Source organism: Elephas maximus, chromosome 3 (assembly GCF_024166365.1).
Source record: "Elephas maximus indicus isolate mEleMax1 chromosome 3, mEleMax1 primary haplotype, whole genome shotgun sequence".
NCBI classification, from domain to species: domain Eukaryota; kingdom Metazoa; phylum Chordata; class Mammalia; order Proboscidea; family Elephantidae; genus Elephas; species Elephas maximus.
In genome coordinates, this window is record NC_064821.1 from 79,589,683 (window position 1) to 79,606,095 (window position 16,413).

At 44.3% G+C, this 16,413-nt stretch overlaps 1 protein-coding gene across 1 annotated transcript; it reads left to right on the top strand.

The window, feature by feature from the left end:
• Window positions 1-752: 752 nt before the first annotated feature.
• Window positions 753-11,424, top strand: UTP11 (UTP11 small subunit processome component). The gene is made up of 8 exons (XM_049878830.1): window positions 753-925; window positions 5,253-5,314; window positions 6,731-6,833; window positions 7,219-7,332; window positions 7,814-7,907; window positions 8,009-8,139; window positions 9,996-10,106; window positions 10,768-11,424. Exons 1-8 carry the CDS (start codon window positions 863-865, stop codon window positions 10,849-10,851), a joined length of 762 nt encoding a protein of 253 aa, XP_049734787.1. The 5' UTR covers window positions 753-862; the 3' UTR covers window positions 10,852-11,424.
• Window positions 11,425-16,413: the final 4,989 nt, after the last annotated feature.

A 16,413-nucleotide genomic window follows, 5' to 3' on the forward strand; every position in this document is an offset into this window, starting at 1 on the left:
ACTAAGAACTTTATAACCACTGCCATTAGGTGATTCTCTTCTACGTTGTTTACAGATACGACGACTCAGATTGTGAGCCACTTGACAACCCAGTGAGGCAGGCAGTGCATGCTATTATTATCCTTATCCTCGTTTTATGGATGAGAAAAATGATGCTCATTAAAGTCAAGTCACACAGCCTGTCGGGGCAGAGTCAGCTATGGTTTTTAAGGTCCTTTGTCCCTCTATAAACCCGTTGCTGTCCAGTCGATTCCGACTCATAGCGACCCTATAGGACAGGTTAGAACTGCCCCATAGAATTTCCAACGAGCACCTGGTGGATTCGAACTGCCGACCTTTTGGTTAGCAGCCTCAGCACTTAACCACTATGCCATCAGGGTTTCCTGTCTATAGAGCGCGCTTTTTAGCACACTGAAGGGAAGAAAAAAAAAAAAATTACATCGTTCCTGGCTTTAAGTGTACCAAGTAAACACGGCAACCGGAGCTGACGAGTAGGTGACTGCTCATGCGCACACGCCAAGCTCAGCTCCGCCAGCTGGCAGTGCCAGCCACGTGTTCCCAGGTGCCAACGCGGAGCCGAGCGCGAAGCCTAGATCTCCGTACACGTGGACAAGCTCTGGCGAGAAGGAACTCTAGTCAGGAAACTAGACCTAGGAAACTACACTTCCCAGAAAAAGCCTTCAGTAGCCGTCTTGATTGTGGACGGATTTCCGGAAAGGCAGGCGCGCGATAGGCTGAGGACAGAAAGTGGGTGGTCCTGAGCGCTGGAGGCTCAGCCTGTTTCCGGTAGCCTTAGTGGTCGCGGCAGCTGAGACAGTGTGGAACCGTCGTGTCTGTTGAGCTTTTCCAGGCGTGAGCAGATATGGCGGCGGCTTTTCGGAAGGCGGCTAAGTCCCGGCAGCGGGAACACCGAGAGCGAAGTCAGGTAGGCCCGCACAGGCCCCTGGAGCGCTGGCCCGTCGCCCCCAGAACTGTCTCGCCCTTGCCCCCTATCCCTCCCCCCTGCCCCACTCCGGTCCTGGTCGGGCTGTAAGTAAATATATGCTAACGAATAGTTGTGGCTGGGGCGGAGCCTCGCGGCGGCTGGGGATAAAATTGTTGTTCTCTCCATAAGAAGTTCGGGGCGCTTTCTGCCGGGCTGCTCCCCTGCCAGTGGGGATAATCAAACCCATCCTGCAGGTGAGGTAACGCAGTGAGGTAATGTGTGTAAAGTGCCTGACCTTCCCTGAGGAAGTTGAGGTCAAAGTTCACACAGCTAGAAAATGGCCCGGCTGGGATTAGTATTTGTATCTAACGCTTGGCTCTGCCTGCTGCATATTGGTTTTGATGAGCGTAGGGATTGATGCTTTAGATGTGCTATCACCATCATGCGAGGGATTTGTGGTTAATGAAGATCTGCCAAATACGCTTTTGTTTGTGCCTCATCTTGTAATGTTGGTGTTTTCCATTCCTGTTACACAGGTGAGGAAGCTGACGACCAGAGAGTGAAAGGGACTTGCCCATTCACTACAACATCAAATTCAGACAAAATAAACAGTTGTAAGGATGTCTGTAGAGGGTGTTTGTCTGTGGGGAGAGTGAGTAGAAGTTTGCTTATGTGTAGAATCAATTTATCCAGCCCGCTGCTCTGGGAATCACATAATATCTAATTCAGAAAGGCCCTTAAAGACATCTGGTCCAATTTCATTTTACAGATGGGGAAGAAAGGGGAGGGGGTGTATCTAAAAGTTATGCAGGTGATTGATGGGGTAGAACTAACGCTTCTTTTAAGAACAAACAAACAAAAAAAACTATTTTTTAAAGTTTATTTTGTTGTTGTTGAGAAGCTATACAGCAAAGCATACACTTATTCAGCCATTTCTACATGTACATTTCAGTGACATTGTTTACATTTTTTGAGTCATGCCATTCTCACCTTCCTTTTCTGAGTCGTTTCTCTCCCCTTAACAAAAACTCGCTGCCCCTCACGTTCCTATCTAATCTTTCAAGCTGCTGTTGTCAACTTAATCCCATATAAAACAAACAAAAAAACTCGTTGCCATGAGTCAATTCCAACTCATAGCAACCCTGCAGGAGAGAGTAGAACTGCCCCATAGAGGTTCCAAGGAGTGCCTAGTGGATTTGAACTGCCGTCCTTTTGGTTAGCAGCCTTTGGTTAGCAGCCATAGCACTTAACCACTATATCACCGGGGTTTCCTGATTACATAAAAAAAAAAAAAAAAAGTTCTAAAAACAGCTTAATGCTCAGTGTAGACATTTTTTACTTGTTAAGCTAAACTACTGTTTGGTTTTAAGAAGACTTCAGGGAATATTTTTGGTTTAAGGTTTAAAGATTGTCTGAGAGCAATAGTTTCAGGGGTTCATCCACCCTCCAGTGATTCAGAAAGCCTGGAGTTCATGAGAATTTGAAATTCCGTTTCTGCATTTTCCCTCCTTCAATCAGGATTCTATGGAATCTCTGATCAAAATGTTCAGTAATGGTAGCTGGGCACCATCCAGTTCTTCTGGTCTCATGGCAGATGAGGCAGTTGTTCAAGAAGGCAATTAGCTGCACATTCCATTTCCTCCTCCTACTCCTGGCTCTTCTTCCTCCGTCACTCCAGGCGGATAGATACCAATTGTTATGCCTTGAATGAGAACTAAAGCCTCTTGATGACAGTTTAGTCTTCCTGCTTAATAGCATTTATCAGACATTTATTATGTTCTTGCTGTGTGCTCAGTGGTGTGCTGAGAACAGTAGTGTAATTTGCTACCTTGCATAGAAGACTGTGTTTGGACCTATCTAAAAGTAGTAGTAGCTATAGTGCTTACTGTGTGCTGGAGTCAAAGTGCCTTACCCTATACTCTCATTAAACTCTCACAACCACTGATGGAAGTAGGTACTATTATTTTCTCACATTTGCAGATTAGGAAACTAGGGCTCAGATTGCTGTTGAGTTGACTGACTCATAACAACCCTATGCTTAACAAGGAAATGTTGCCTGATCAGATAGGTTAAGTAATTTGCCCAGAGACATATAGCATATACCAGGTGTTTTGACTCCAGAGGGTACCAAAAGGTGAATTAAGAGAGAACTTTATAAGAGATGGCACATAAAAAATGCCAAGTGAGGAGTTTGAGTGGGAAGAGTAGAGGTGATGAGAGAAAACACCGTGATGAAACTTGTTAGAGTGGGAAGGAAATGATAATCATCGCTTTTTGAGCACATACTATGTGTTAGGCAAAGCCTTACGTGCTTTATAGGTATTATCTTATATAATCCTACAGCATCCCTTTGAGGTAGATGTTAGTATCCTCATTTTACCAATGATCTGATGCTTAGATTGAATAGGGTCACAGTTACCAGTAGTCAATTTCGATCAGCAGAGAAGGGAGAGAGAGCTTTCCAGGCAGGCCATGAGCATGGCATAAGCAAATCTGTTTAAGGAGGAAGTGAGGATCTTTGTGGGAGAGGTGAGGAGAAGGCCATGCCGGAAAGGTGAGTAAACACATTGACAGGGGCATTCTCTGTTTGGATAAAGTTTGGACTTTACCCTGTAGGTCCTTCAGTGAGGCAGTGGGGAAGCCATTGAAGATACTTTGTACAGAGTGTGTGTGTAATGTAAAGAATACTTCAAATGCAGTGCCAGGTTTCATTCTATAATACAGATGTATATCCAAGATGGACATGACAGATTCCAACATTTCTACCTCATGTCGCTCTTTCGACCCTTGAGTTTTCTCTCTCCACTATTTGTCAACCTCCCTTTGTTTGCTATAATTAAAAATTATTAGAGGAGGTTTTGGGCATCATTTAAATATTGAGTTATTTGTTGTATCACTTGAAGAGAAAAAGATGAGAAAGGTGTCTTTAAAATCCCACCCAAATTATCATACCAGTTTAAACAGTAAAGGAGTGTACCTCTGCGAAAGGGAAGATTATTCAAAGCAGAAGAGGATGCAGTCTAATGGGGTGGTGAAGACTGTACCACCACACAGAATTGCTTTACTTCATTTCCATGGTTGTTGGGATTAAATGAGATTGTGATGAGTTTATAACATTGTCTTATAACAGAGTAAGTGCTTAATAAATATGGCCTAGTATGATGATGTAACTGAAGCATCTAGTGCAGACTGATATATAGTAAACCAGAGCCCAAACCCGCTGCCAGTTAAGTCAGTTCCAACTCACAGTGACCCCATAGGATTTCCAAGGATGTAGATGTCTGCGGAAGCAGATTTCCACATCTTTCTTCCGGGAGCAGCTGGTGGTTTTGAACCACTGACCTTTTGGTTAGCACTTGATTGTTTTAACCACAGTGCCACAAGGGCTCCTTGATATATAGTAAGTGCTCAACAGATAGTAGATTGTGGAAACATAATACCAAGATTTAATCCTTGTGTCAGAGAATGTTTTCTGTCATACTTGGTTTTCTCTCATACCTTGTACCACAGGCTGATTGATGATAACTGTAAACATTTGTCAGGCACCTGCTGTGTGCACTTGCAGGCACTTCCACTTCACAGACATCCTCACTAAGAAGCCACAGTGGCACAGTGGTTAAGTGCTCAGCTGCTAACTGAAATGTTGGCAGTTTGGACTGAACTAACCTAGTGGCTCCACTGGAGGAAGACCTGGAGATCTGTTCCTGTAAAGATTACAGCCTAGAAAACCCTATGAGACAGTTCTGTTCTGTCACACGGGGTCATTATGAGTTGAAATGGCACCGAACAAGAACAACAACAACAACACAACTCTGTGAAGTAGGTACTATTATTCTTGTTTTACAGTTAGGAAACCGCAGCTCAGAGAAGTTAAGTGACTTGCCCAAGGTCACAGATTATTAAAAGGTAAAGCTTGGATTTGAACCCAAGTCTCCAGACTCTAAATTTAGCTCTCTTACCACAGTTGCCTCCCTGTTACTATCTATTCCCTTCATAGTAGTTTTTAAACCCTTGGATTAAGTTGGTAGTAATTTTAGTACAACTCGCAACTGCTTGCTTAGTGCCGAGTCATTGTTGCCTCTCTCTGTCCTTAATAGGCCAGGAAACCTACTATGGCAGTGCTTGTGACCTCTCTGGCGTCAGCATGGTCCTCTTATCCTTGGGCAGAGCCCAGCTGGACGTGGGGAGGGAGCAGGGTAACAGGTTTGGCTCCAAGGACATGGGTTTACTGGGTACTCTAGAGACTCCTGTTCCCATCAGATGTCATGTTGATTTAGGTATATGTTTGCTGAGAAAACTAGCCCTTTTTTTTACTTTTGTCTTCTAGCCCGGCTTTCGAAAACATCTGGGCCTGCTGGAGAAAAAGAAGGATTACAAACTTCGTGCAGAGTGAGTTCAGGCTTTCTTCGAGACATGCTGCCAAGAAAGCTTAGAGTCTGCCTGTGCTGCAGCGGAATTGCCCGAGTGTCCGACTGGATAATTTCCTGCCATTGAGAACATGGCCAGAGCCCTGGCAGCCTGTCAGATGCTTTTCTGTGACCCTCAGCTTCTCTCTTTGTTCAGGCATAGTGGTATTTACTTAACTGTGGTTGCATTGTGAGTTTTTGTTATGTCGCTCCAGATCATTTTCTCATGGTGACTTTGATTTGCTTCTGCCTTGGTGTTTGAGCCAGAAGTTGGGTCTTTCTTCTGTCTGCTTTTTTTGAAGTGCAAGATAAAATCTAAAATTCCAGTTGTTGAGTTTTCTTACCTCACCATGTGTGTGGTGTGGAATGAAGAGATGTGAAAGATGGATTCATGAGACTGAGCGTGGGTGATAATGAACTCTGAAAACATTTTATAAAACAATTATCCCCATTCTTCTTCTTCTTTAGGACTTTATTTGCAGAATACTTTGTAGTTATTTTTTAACTGTGCATGTCAGCTGTGGTCCTTCTTATGCTGGTACAGATGGTGATGGATTAAGTGGGTTGCTCTGGGTCCCAGAGTTTGAAGGCTAATAATAATAATTGAGTGCTGATACCAGACCAGTTTTCTAGGAGATTTTTAGTGTTTATTTTCATTTATTCCTCCCAGTTATTTTCTGGAATAAAACCTGAAAAACCAAACCAGTTGTTGTCGAGTTGATTCCAACTCATAGTGACCCTATAGGTCAGAGTAGAACTGCCCCATATGGTTTCCAAGGGTGAAATCTTTTCAGAAGCAGACTGCTGCATCTTTCTCCCGTGGAACAGCTGGTGGGTTTGAACCACCAACCTTTTGGTTAGTAGTGTTGTGCCACCAGGGCTCCTAATTTTCTGGGCTAGGTTACTATTATTATCATCCTCATATTACAAATGAAATTGGGGTGCAGAGTGGTTAATTAACCAAGGTTAATCACCCAGAATTAGTGGAGTCAAGATTTGAACCCGGGCGGTTCTCTCCCCTTCCCACATCTGGGCTTCAGAGTCCACGGTTCTAGTCATCATGCTATTCTGCACCGTGTAGTTTCTGAATCTGCTGAAGCTGGCACCACAGTCCTGCCTGAGGAGTTTTTGTGCTTTGTTTGGTGTCCCGTCATAATGATTTAGATGACACTAAAATATACATGGGTTAGGAACCATTAATTTTAGGTAAGAGTGGGATAGGAGAGGACTGTTAGATTGTGGATCCTACGGAGACACGAGCTCAACATCAGTGACAGTGGAGCATGGATCAGAGCCAGTCATTGCTTTGGTTTTTTTTGCATTTCATTTTGTATGAACTTTCAGATTCTTGTAAAATCTGCTCATTGTGTTTTGTTTGCTATGAACCTTGTTTATTTAGTGACTACCGAAAAAAGCAAGAATATCTCAGAGCTCTCCGGAAGAAGGCTCTTGAAAAAAATCCAGATGAATTCTACTATAAAATGACTCGGGTTAAACTCCAGGTGGGTGCTTAATTGGCCAGTCAGTGTTTTGAGCTCCAACTGTTTGAAAATAAGGATGGGGGAAAGGATGGTGAGGAAGAATCTTTGGCCTTAACAGAGCCCTTCTCGATTGGGCGGGATGCTCTCGGTCAATATCCAAGGCAGACCTGCCCCGTCATGGGCAACATGCATTTCTGTTTCTGAATCTGAGTTGTCTTATGCCGTGAGTTGTACTAAGAGTGGCTTATTGGAGGTGCTAAGTTGTACGTGTGTCTCAGGGGCCTGATACATTGGATTGCCATTAGCATACAGCATTGGGTTGCCTTTGCTTCAGCTATGAACTGTGCAGCACTAAATTAAGGATTTTAATCTAATAGGAAATGTATGTTTTAAATTTGGATTTTAGGATGGAGTTCATGTTATTAAGGAGACAAAGGAAGAAGCAACCCCAGAACAGCTGAAACTGATGAGAACTCAGGATGTCAAATATATAGAAATGAAAAGAGTTGCAGAAGCTAAGGTAACAATCGAAACTCTTTGTTCTGATGTATTTCTGCTGGTGAAGACGGGAAATGTAAATTCATTAACCTCAAGTTAGAAATTGATTTCTTGTGGCGTTTAAAATCTTAACGCATGCTTAATTGTGATAATGAATTAGAAGTATAATCAGCATGGTGGAATGGAAAGAATTCAAGTTTGGGAAGACAGAGTTAGGTTTGAATTTTGGCTGTACCATTTACTCACCACATGATTATGGACAAATTAATCTCCCTGAGGCTGTTTACTCATTTCTATCTCATAGGACCATTTTAAGGATTGAATGAATTTTGTGGAATGCTTGGCTAGCACCACCTAAATTTTTATGGCGCTTTCCTTTAAAAGAATGAAACAAGTTGATTGCTGACTGGCGATAATGATGTGAAATGGTTTAAACTTTTGGAATTCATTCCTGATACCCCAGAAGAACCCAATATAAAGTGAGATTGTATTCTGCTTTCTAGAAAATTGAAAGACTAAAATCAGAGCTCCATCTGCTGGATTTCCAAGGGAAGCAACAGAATAAGCATGTGTTCTTTTTTGACACCAAAAAAGAAGGTATGAAATGTTTGCAGGTTTCTGGGACAATCTAGCATATTGATCTATGTTGTTTAGAGACAGACTTTTGACATTGCCTTAAGAGTTATCTTGACTTTTAGTTGAACAGTTCGACGTTGCAACTCACCTGCGAACAGCCCCAGAACTAGTTGAGAGAGTCTTTAATAGACCCACAATAGAGACCCTGAGGAAGGAAAAAGTGAAAGGAGTTACCCATCAGGCTCAGTTTAAGGTAATTTTCTCCTTTGTTCTTCATATTTGAGTTTAGGTTCTTTTTTTTTTTTCCTCACTGCATTTAGTATAGTTATTTGTGGAAAACTCACTACGTTCCCTTAGAAAAGTGGAAGGAGAATTTGATTATAGGGGTGGGAATGGAGGAGGGTTCTGTGGTTTTTGAGATTGGAGGCCATGTAGCATAGCAGGGCCAGGAGCTTAGGTTCTGGCCTTTAGGTCTGGGTTGGAGTCCCAGCTCTGACCCTGTGCTCTAATGCTTTAAACAAATGCCAGACATTTTTAAAATGCAGAGAAAAGAGGGACAGCAAAGATTAAGGGATTTGGTATGCTTTGATATTGAACCTGCAGCGGTGATGACACATCAAAAGGTCTTTATATATCACGCTAGTAATTGTAACCAAAATTTTGTATTTAACTTATAGTGCTTTCCATCATCATAACTGGGTTTGTGCAAAAGACATGCTTTTTCTCAGAGACTTCTGGAGTTAAACTCTCACTTCTGACTGATTCGTTTAAAAAAAATACTGTCAATGTGTTTCAGGCAGACAGCTGTTCTGTTTTGATTTGAATCATTTACACCGCATCAGCTTTGCTTCCAATGTTTAATTTCACAGCAGTTTTCTCTAGCTCAGAGGCAGCTAAACTTGCTTTAGTAATATAAATACCCCTAATTAGTTTGACTATATTGGGTAATCCCATAAATTTGACAGTCTGTGCAATAAAGTGAAAACAAAAGCTGTCTGAAACCACTGCTGTGAGACTAGGGTAGAATCGGTGGATTGTGAAGTCTGAGGCCCAGTACTGTTCCCCTCCCTATAGATGACACTTCCAGCTGAGGAGCCGGCTGACTAGGGTTCCTGTGATAACTCTGTTTGTCAATTAGTTGTATTTTCAATTAGCTGTGTCACTGACACTTCTCAAGAATTGTGGTAGTCCCTAAAGAGATTAATATCCTGAACTCCTGTGTAGAATAGTTTACAGCATAGCTTTTGAGAAGTTGGGAAGGTTTGGGTCTTGTCATATTTGTCCAGCAGTGTCGTTTCTTTTGCTGGTGGGTGGATTGCAAGGGAATTTAGTCTGTAACCTGGAGAGGGTGGGCAATCCAGGAGTGGGCTTTAAGAGGTCTGTGAATACGCCACTCCCCCCCATGACACACACACACACACACACACACACACACACTGAAATTTTGTGCAAATGGGTGTATAGTTTGGACAGATTTGTACAAATGTGTGTACATGTATCTCAAGAAAGGATCCAAAACTTTGATCAGTTTCTCAAAGGTTTATGATTACCCGAATTTAAGGACCACTGATCTTTGAGGAGTCATTAGCAGTGAGAATCTCAGGTCACTTCTGCTGAAAAAGTCCTGATCTCTTGAGTTCTGAGGTTCTCAGTCTCCAGCACATGACCTGGCGGCCCTGCTGTTCCTCTCTGTTCATTTTGTGTAGGATTTCTAGTACTGGTTCATTACTTGCCATCACCTCTGGTAACCAGGAGCTTAGACACAAAGGTCGAAGCAGCTTAGTGTAGTAGTGGAAAGATACCTGGCATTTGTGAGACTCAGGACAGCCCTGACTCTGCTCCAGATGAGCAATGTATCCGTGGGCACTCTGAATCTCAGTTTCTGCATTTATGAACTGACAGGTTTCAATAAGACGGTTTCCAAGGTTCCTTTCAGCTCTACAATGTGGTCTTTCTAAAATGGACACTAGAGTATCATGCCATGTTGATTCTAAAGTAAGGAGGGAGTTGATGAAGCCATTCATGCCTATGGGCTTAAGTGGATTAAGAAACATTGCCTCGGTTTTATCCCTTGAATTGTTTTATTGAATGCGTGCGTTTCTTTTGCAGCGGATGGCTAAAGAAAGGCAAAAGCAGTATAAGCATCTGACGCAGCGGATTCAGCGAGAGAAGGAATTGTTTGTTGTTGCACAGAAAATTCAAACACGCAAAGACCTTCTGGTGAGGAGAGAGAAGCCTTAGGCCTTCATTTTTTTTTTTTTTCCCCTTCTTGTAAAGGTCTTAACTGAGGCTGGATTTCAGCTGTGTGTAAATCAGCCCGATTGAAAATGTCTGCTCCTCAGGGGCAGTGGTTTGAGCCACTGTCTGTTACTCTGATGGTGTTGAAATGTTTCTTGATTAAGAGGATAATAAGGGGGTTATTAGTCAGTGCTTTAGAATAGCAAAGGGTAGGATCGGGTAGCATATGAACTTTATAGCTTATGAGCAGCTATCCTTAACATTTAAACAGGTTAACAAAACTATGTGTCGCTCATTCGTGTTTAAAAATAGACAACATTGTGTAGTTAAATAGCAGAGCTAAGGAATCTAAGATGCCCCTTTCATATATTATCATTTCTCTAAATGTCAGGTTCTTTAGCTTTGCAGATTACTTAGGTCAGCCTTTCTCAACTGCTGTTCTGTGAGAGAACCTACAAAAAAATGATTTAAATACCTTTCTTCTCAATTTTCCCAAGGACTGTATGTGTAGAGCTAGCACCACTGTAGATGCTCAGGAGAGAGGTTAGTTCATTACACACAGCGGGTGCCTGAGGGCATTAGGGCTTTGTCTCTCCTGAACGAGCTTTGCTATTTACTGGTAACCTTTTTACTTTTTTTTTAGGATAAAACTCCGAAGGTGAAGGTGAAGAACGCGACTGTAAACTCACCAGCTATTTACAAATTTCAGAGTCGTCGAAAACGCTGACGTATTATAGATGAGCGTTGTCATTCTGCAGGGACAAGAATTCTTCGCCCCCCTCCCCCAGTAACTTCACATTCCATTAGTCCAAATGGTGTGGTTTATCTTTTTGTAGACATAATTTATTGTAGATCTTAAGGTTTGATGTCTTTCTATAAACAACATTAAAGCTCCTTCCCTTGCGTTACTGTTTTTGGGTTCTGAAATCAGTCTTATTTGTATATACTTAAGTTTTTTATTATTATGAAGAGTATATAATCTTATTTCAGCAAATTTGGAAAATAGATTAATTCATCTTTAATCCCAATACTTATTCAAGAACAGCAAATTTTATTGCATACTTACTGTACTAAGGGCTATGGAGGTAAACAACTACTGTGAATGTCCTGGTTTATTATATTTTTAAAACTCTGCACCAGGTTTTATGTTTTTGTGTTTTGTAGCTGTAATTACAGTAAACAACTTTATATCCTACTTTTTTCACTTAACATTAAATCATTAATTTTTTTTACATTTTTGTTACATCACTAAATGTTAAAGTACTATATGCTCTTGGTAAAAATTAAATATTATTTTTAATGATTGCATAATGTTTTATTCAGTGGGTAGAATGATTTTACCCTTATTCATTGTTCTTTTATTGGATACTCAGGTGGCTTCGTAAGTTTTCCAAGGAAAAGATCTTTCTCTTAAAACTTTACAGCTACAGGTAGAAACCTGTGGAGCCAAGAACCGGCAGAGGCACCTCTTTGTTCATGAAGCTCAAATTGGAATAGACCTGGCTCTCTGTTCCTGCTCTCTACTCTGCTGGCCACTCTTTGATTCTTAGTGCAACCCTTCACCCTGGGATACAGACCCCAGAGTGTATGTGGCAGTTTCCTTCTCTTCCCAGTCTCACCCTTCCCTTGTCTGCCCCTACAGGGATTGTAGGCTGAGGCCAGTCGGAACAGGACTGAGCATGCTTAGAGCAAATGGGGGAGGGGTGGAGAATGGAGAACAGGGTACTGGAAGGCTTGCTCACACCTCACTGTGCCCTGGGGCGGGGAGGGGGAATAGCTGTGTGGATTTTAAAGATATATATATATTTTTAAAAATTATTGTTAATAAGTGCCCATAGTTGCCAGTTTTGTGTACAAAGCCTAGTGTTAAAGCCTGTTTCCTCAGGTTATATCCAGTGGGATTTAGATCTGGGGGCCCTGGAAAACAGGAAGAAGGGCCAGGGGAACAGAATTTAGCAGCTTTTATCTTCAGGAAGTCTCGCAGTCTGCAGGAACTCCTGTGGAGGTGCTGATATCAGTAAATGGTGATAGATTTACAGGATGGTGATCCGGGGACCTGAGTCCCAAGCCAGGGAAGGGGCTTGTCACATAGATGTGGGACAGGGGAGTGAGCAGACCAAGCTGCAATCTGTTACTGGGACAAGTTGATACTGTTGTTTCCCACCTTGCCTCCTGCCCCTACTGGGTAGGAAGGTAAGGCTCTGGAGCAGAGGGAGTATCCCTACTTGTCTTCTCATGAAGCATATACCCTCCCAATGGTACACTTTAACAGGCATACAAAGCGCATACAACTCAGGCCTCAAACAGGCCCATGTGTACCTATATACCCTCTGAAATAGGGACTCAGCACGAGGGTTTCACACACAGGCCATTGACTGCATGAGTCCTCAGACAGGTACACAAACATGCTTGGAGAGGTATATGCATAGGCTCAATGAAGCAGAGAAGTCTACCTTCGCAGGGTACCGTTAAGTTCCAGGCCAGAGGTAACCAGAAAACTAAGAGGATGTGTCTGAGTATCCTGAATTGCTGTTACACTGAGCTGTCTCTGAGGCCCAGGAATTCTAAGGGAAGAGATTGGCTTCGCCCTGTGGGTATTGAGAATAGGCCAGACCTTTGATACGTTGATGCTCAGTGGGACCTCAGATTCCTGCTTACTGCTTGGGAAAGGAGAATATTGTTTTCTTAGGATCCAGGCCCAGGAGTGGCTTGGGCTGTTGGTGGCATCCTGCCCTGGCTATGCCATGGGTGTTGTGGGTAGCCTGTGGAGGTGGAGAGCATTTCTGTGAGTCAGGACTGGTGTGGTTCAGGTCTCTTGTATAAACTTTCTAAAGCAGCAGCTACATGAACTGCAGACCTTGTAGCTGCTGCTTTGGAAAGCAGCTGCCCAGCAGAGAATGAGTCCAACTCAGCCCGTTGAATGTCTTAGGGTTGCCCTGCTGACCAAGGCAGGAGAGTGTCACCCTGGCTTTTTCTTGAATAAAACCTTTTTCTGACTCTCTCTCTTCTACAGTCATGCGTTGATTAATGTTCACGATACATTCTGTGAAATAGGCCTATATGTGATTTGGACGTTGTGCGAACGTGCCCAAATCACAAGCAATAGCGTTTACTGATTTCTCACCTTCATGTTGATTAGTAACCTTTTGTTTCACTTCCAAATTGATAATTCTCCTTTGCCTCTTGCTGCTGCTATCACTAACACTGGTTTTGCTGCATTTGGGAGCCATGATGCACTTCATGGTAATATTTTTGAAAGAAAAACAGAGATAATGCTACAACACACAGGAGTCGTGTGATACATGAGATTTGATGCTGCTGCCTATGAGTTGATTATACACTGTTATATGGTAAACTTCATTGGTAAGTAGGGAAAGTTCATATTAAAACAATGATAGAAAGTACAGTACAGTACATATATACGCCAGTAACAGGCATTTATTATGTCTATCAAGACGTATTATAGGTAATGTATGTACTGTACCATTATACACTTGGCGACGCAATTGCTTTGTATACAAGATACATGAGATGGACATACTGCATGCGGGAAGCTGTTGTGTTCAATACGTCCAATAATGTCTGCTACGTCCTGTTCGGAACTCTATTACAACGTTATGGGACCAGGGATGTATATGTGGTCAGACGTCCAAATGGACCTTAGGCAGAAAAAAAAAAAATCATGACTATTTTTAGAGGAAACTGATTCCTGGTGACAGGGCAGGAAAGGGCCCAGCAGGTGGAGCTGCTGCCCCTTTGCTGGGATTAGCTCTCCAGAGCTGGTGTCCACCCACGTAGCACATTTCGTTTCCGTCACAATCCTCATTGTACTCCCAACCTGTGAAGTATGTATTTATTTATTACATATAATATCATGGGGGAGAGCACGTATGAAAAAAGATTTTCTCCCCCAATCTTGAGGTTAGTGTGGCCCCAAGAAGAGGACTAGACAGGAAAGGGCTTTCCCCAAGGAGTTATTTGTAGTGGGGACCATATGGGAAGCATTGGAGTCTTCCCCAGGGCTCTATGTCATGCCCCAGGTTGCCCAAACAGTGCTTCCACCAAGACCTGGTAGGGGTCTCTCCACATGCATTTTTGAGTGTTTGTTTATATCTTGCTGTCTCTCCCCATGCTGCTGGCTGCGAGGTACTGAACAATTAGAGCTTCACGTCCTCCAGCAGGGAAAGCAGCCAACAGATGCAGACGTGCTCTGCCTACCTGTGGAGGCCGGTGAGGCCAGGCCTGTTGGGACTTGAAACAGTGAGGCACGTAGGTGTGTGGTGCTGGCCTCCCTCCCTCCTCAAACTCTCCCAGCATGCCAGTTCCCAGAGCCTCATGCACAGGATGTTGGGGAAGGGCAGGCTGAAGCTCGGGTGGGAATCCTGGCCCAAAGCCCCAGGTGAACGAAGGAATCGGGGATGGACCTGAAGTACCCAGTCTGGGGGCTGAGTTGGCAGGATTCTTAGGCTTGAGCAGCTGCCTCCTGGGGTCAGAGGGTGCATCCTCGCATCCTCTGTAGCCAGCTAGGTCACGGGGCCTCCCTGCTGGCAGAGCTTCCACTCAGCTCCTTGGGTCGGCCTCAGCAGAAAGTGCGGGGAAGGATCAGAGAGAAGCTATGAAACAATGAGAGGCAGAGTTTCCTTTTCCAAGTCCACCACCTTAGGAGGCTAGAAGAGGCTAGAAGGTTCATGCTTCTGCTTGTTCTCTGGTCAGAGGACAAAATCTCTCCTGCCTCTTTCAGACTTCCTATAAGGAATCTCTGTTCCCCATTCCTGGATCCATCATCATTCCACTGGGAACTCCTGTCCAATCTGTATCTCTCCTAACTGAAGTTCATACAGAGTTCTCCCTGTCCAGTCTTGTCCGTTTTACTCCATGGCACTGGTAATAGCAATGGCTCTTTCCTCTCTTGGGTGAGGGGAACAGGCTGCTTGGTACCTTTCAATTATACTATCTGGAACTCTCTGCCTCTGTAGGGTGAGGGTGGAGGCTGGTCCAGAACAGAGCCAAGCATCTAGCTATTTCTAGACAAGAGAACTTTACCCTGGTGACTGCTGGGTTTGGGAGTATGAGGAGGGTGGGAAGGAAAGCTTTCCCTCTCCCCCTGTCATCTGTCACCTGATGGCCATGCTCAGATCATAAGTGCTAATGAAACTATGGTGCCCCGGAGGCAGCTGGGCAGCCCCCCGCCCTGAATCCGCTTGACTCATTTACAGCTTTCTTCCAGTTACCCCAAAGTCTTCTCTCTGAGGTGACAAATGTGGGGGGTTGGTTTCAGGTTTCATGTTTTCACATTACTGGGTGGAAAGTAAAAAAAAAAAAACAAAAAACATTTCCAAACCAAAAAACCAGCATCTACAGCAGAAACATATCCTGAAAGCACTGAAAATTTCCCCATCCTCTGTCCTCATCTGCTCAGTGATGCTGAGACCGGTGACGTGGGGGGTAAGAGGAGGAGTTGGAGCCGGGCTGAGTGGAGGGTTGGGGAGAGCCCCTTTGAAGGGGGCAGCACCTGCTCTCCTGCGGGTAGGCAGGGGAGGACCTTCGAAGGGCCCTCAAGCTCTGGAGCCTGCTGTGCCTAGCAATGATTGCCAGGGGACAGGGACGTTAGTTCAGGGTGGGCAGGGACCAGGAATGGGGGAGACTCTCTCTCCTCCTCCTCCCATCTTGTATCCCCTAGCCGATTTGATCCAGGGGGTCTGGGGCAAGTGTCCCTCTGCCAAAAAGGGCTCTTAAGGTAGAGTGGTAGGTGGGAAAATATAGGGTCCATCTGGTGTGTAGAGACTGAGGGTGCCACTGCCTCCTGTCTCTGGCTGGTAGTGTATAAACCACCTTCCTGCTCCCAGGGGCAGATGGCCTCCATGGCAGATGGAGACTATACTGGCAGTGGCTGGATGGGTTTTCTGGTCTCAGCCTGGGCCCCCTGGCTAATAAGACAATCAGAGGGGCAGTGACAGGGCTGTGTGTGTGTGTGTGTGTGTGTGTGTGTGTGTGTGTAGGTGTGTATGGGGAGAGAGTCCTGACCTTTCGGGCCATTTCGGGGGAGAAATAAAGCGAGTGCCCCAGACTAAGTAGGTGTCTCTTAGGGACTCACCCAAGTTTGCTGTGCAGGAGTGGCAGGTGCTCAGGCCCCTGACACTGCCTAAGCTCCTGGAGAAGCTCCTGTTAGTTCTCAAGTGAAGGGGATGGTTCCCGGGTGGGAGCCTCCGCTGCAGCTGGAGCCTGGTCTGCTCGAAGCAGACCCCCTGCCAGGTCCCCAGAGCCTGCGGCCTGGGCAGCGGCTCCTCCC

Excerpts from the sequence above, each read along its gene's own strand:
- UTP11 (XM_049878830.1), top strand. The coding sequence starts at position 863 with ATGGCGGCGGCTTTTCGGAAGGCGGCTAAGTCCCGGCAGCGGGAACAC. Across the intron at positions 926-5,252 it reads AACACCGAGAGCGAAGTCAG|CCCGGCTTTCGAAAACATCT; the intron begins GTAGGCCCGCAC and ends TTTGTCTTCTAG. Across the intron at positions 7,333-7,813 it reads AAAGAGTTGCAGAAGCTAAG|AAAATTGAAAGACTAAAATC; the intron begins GTAACAATCGAA and ends TCTGCTTTCTAG.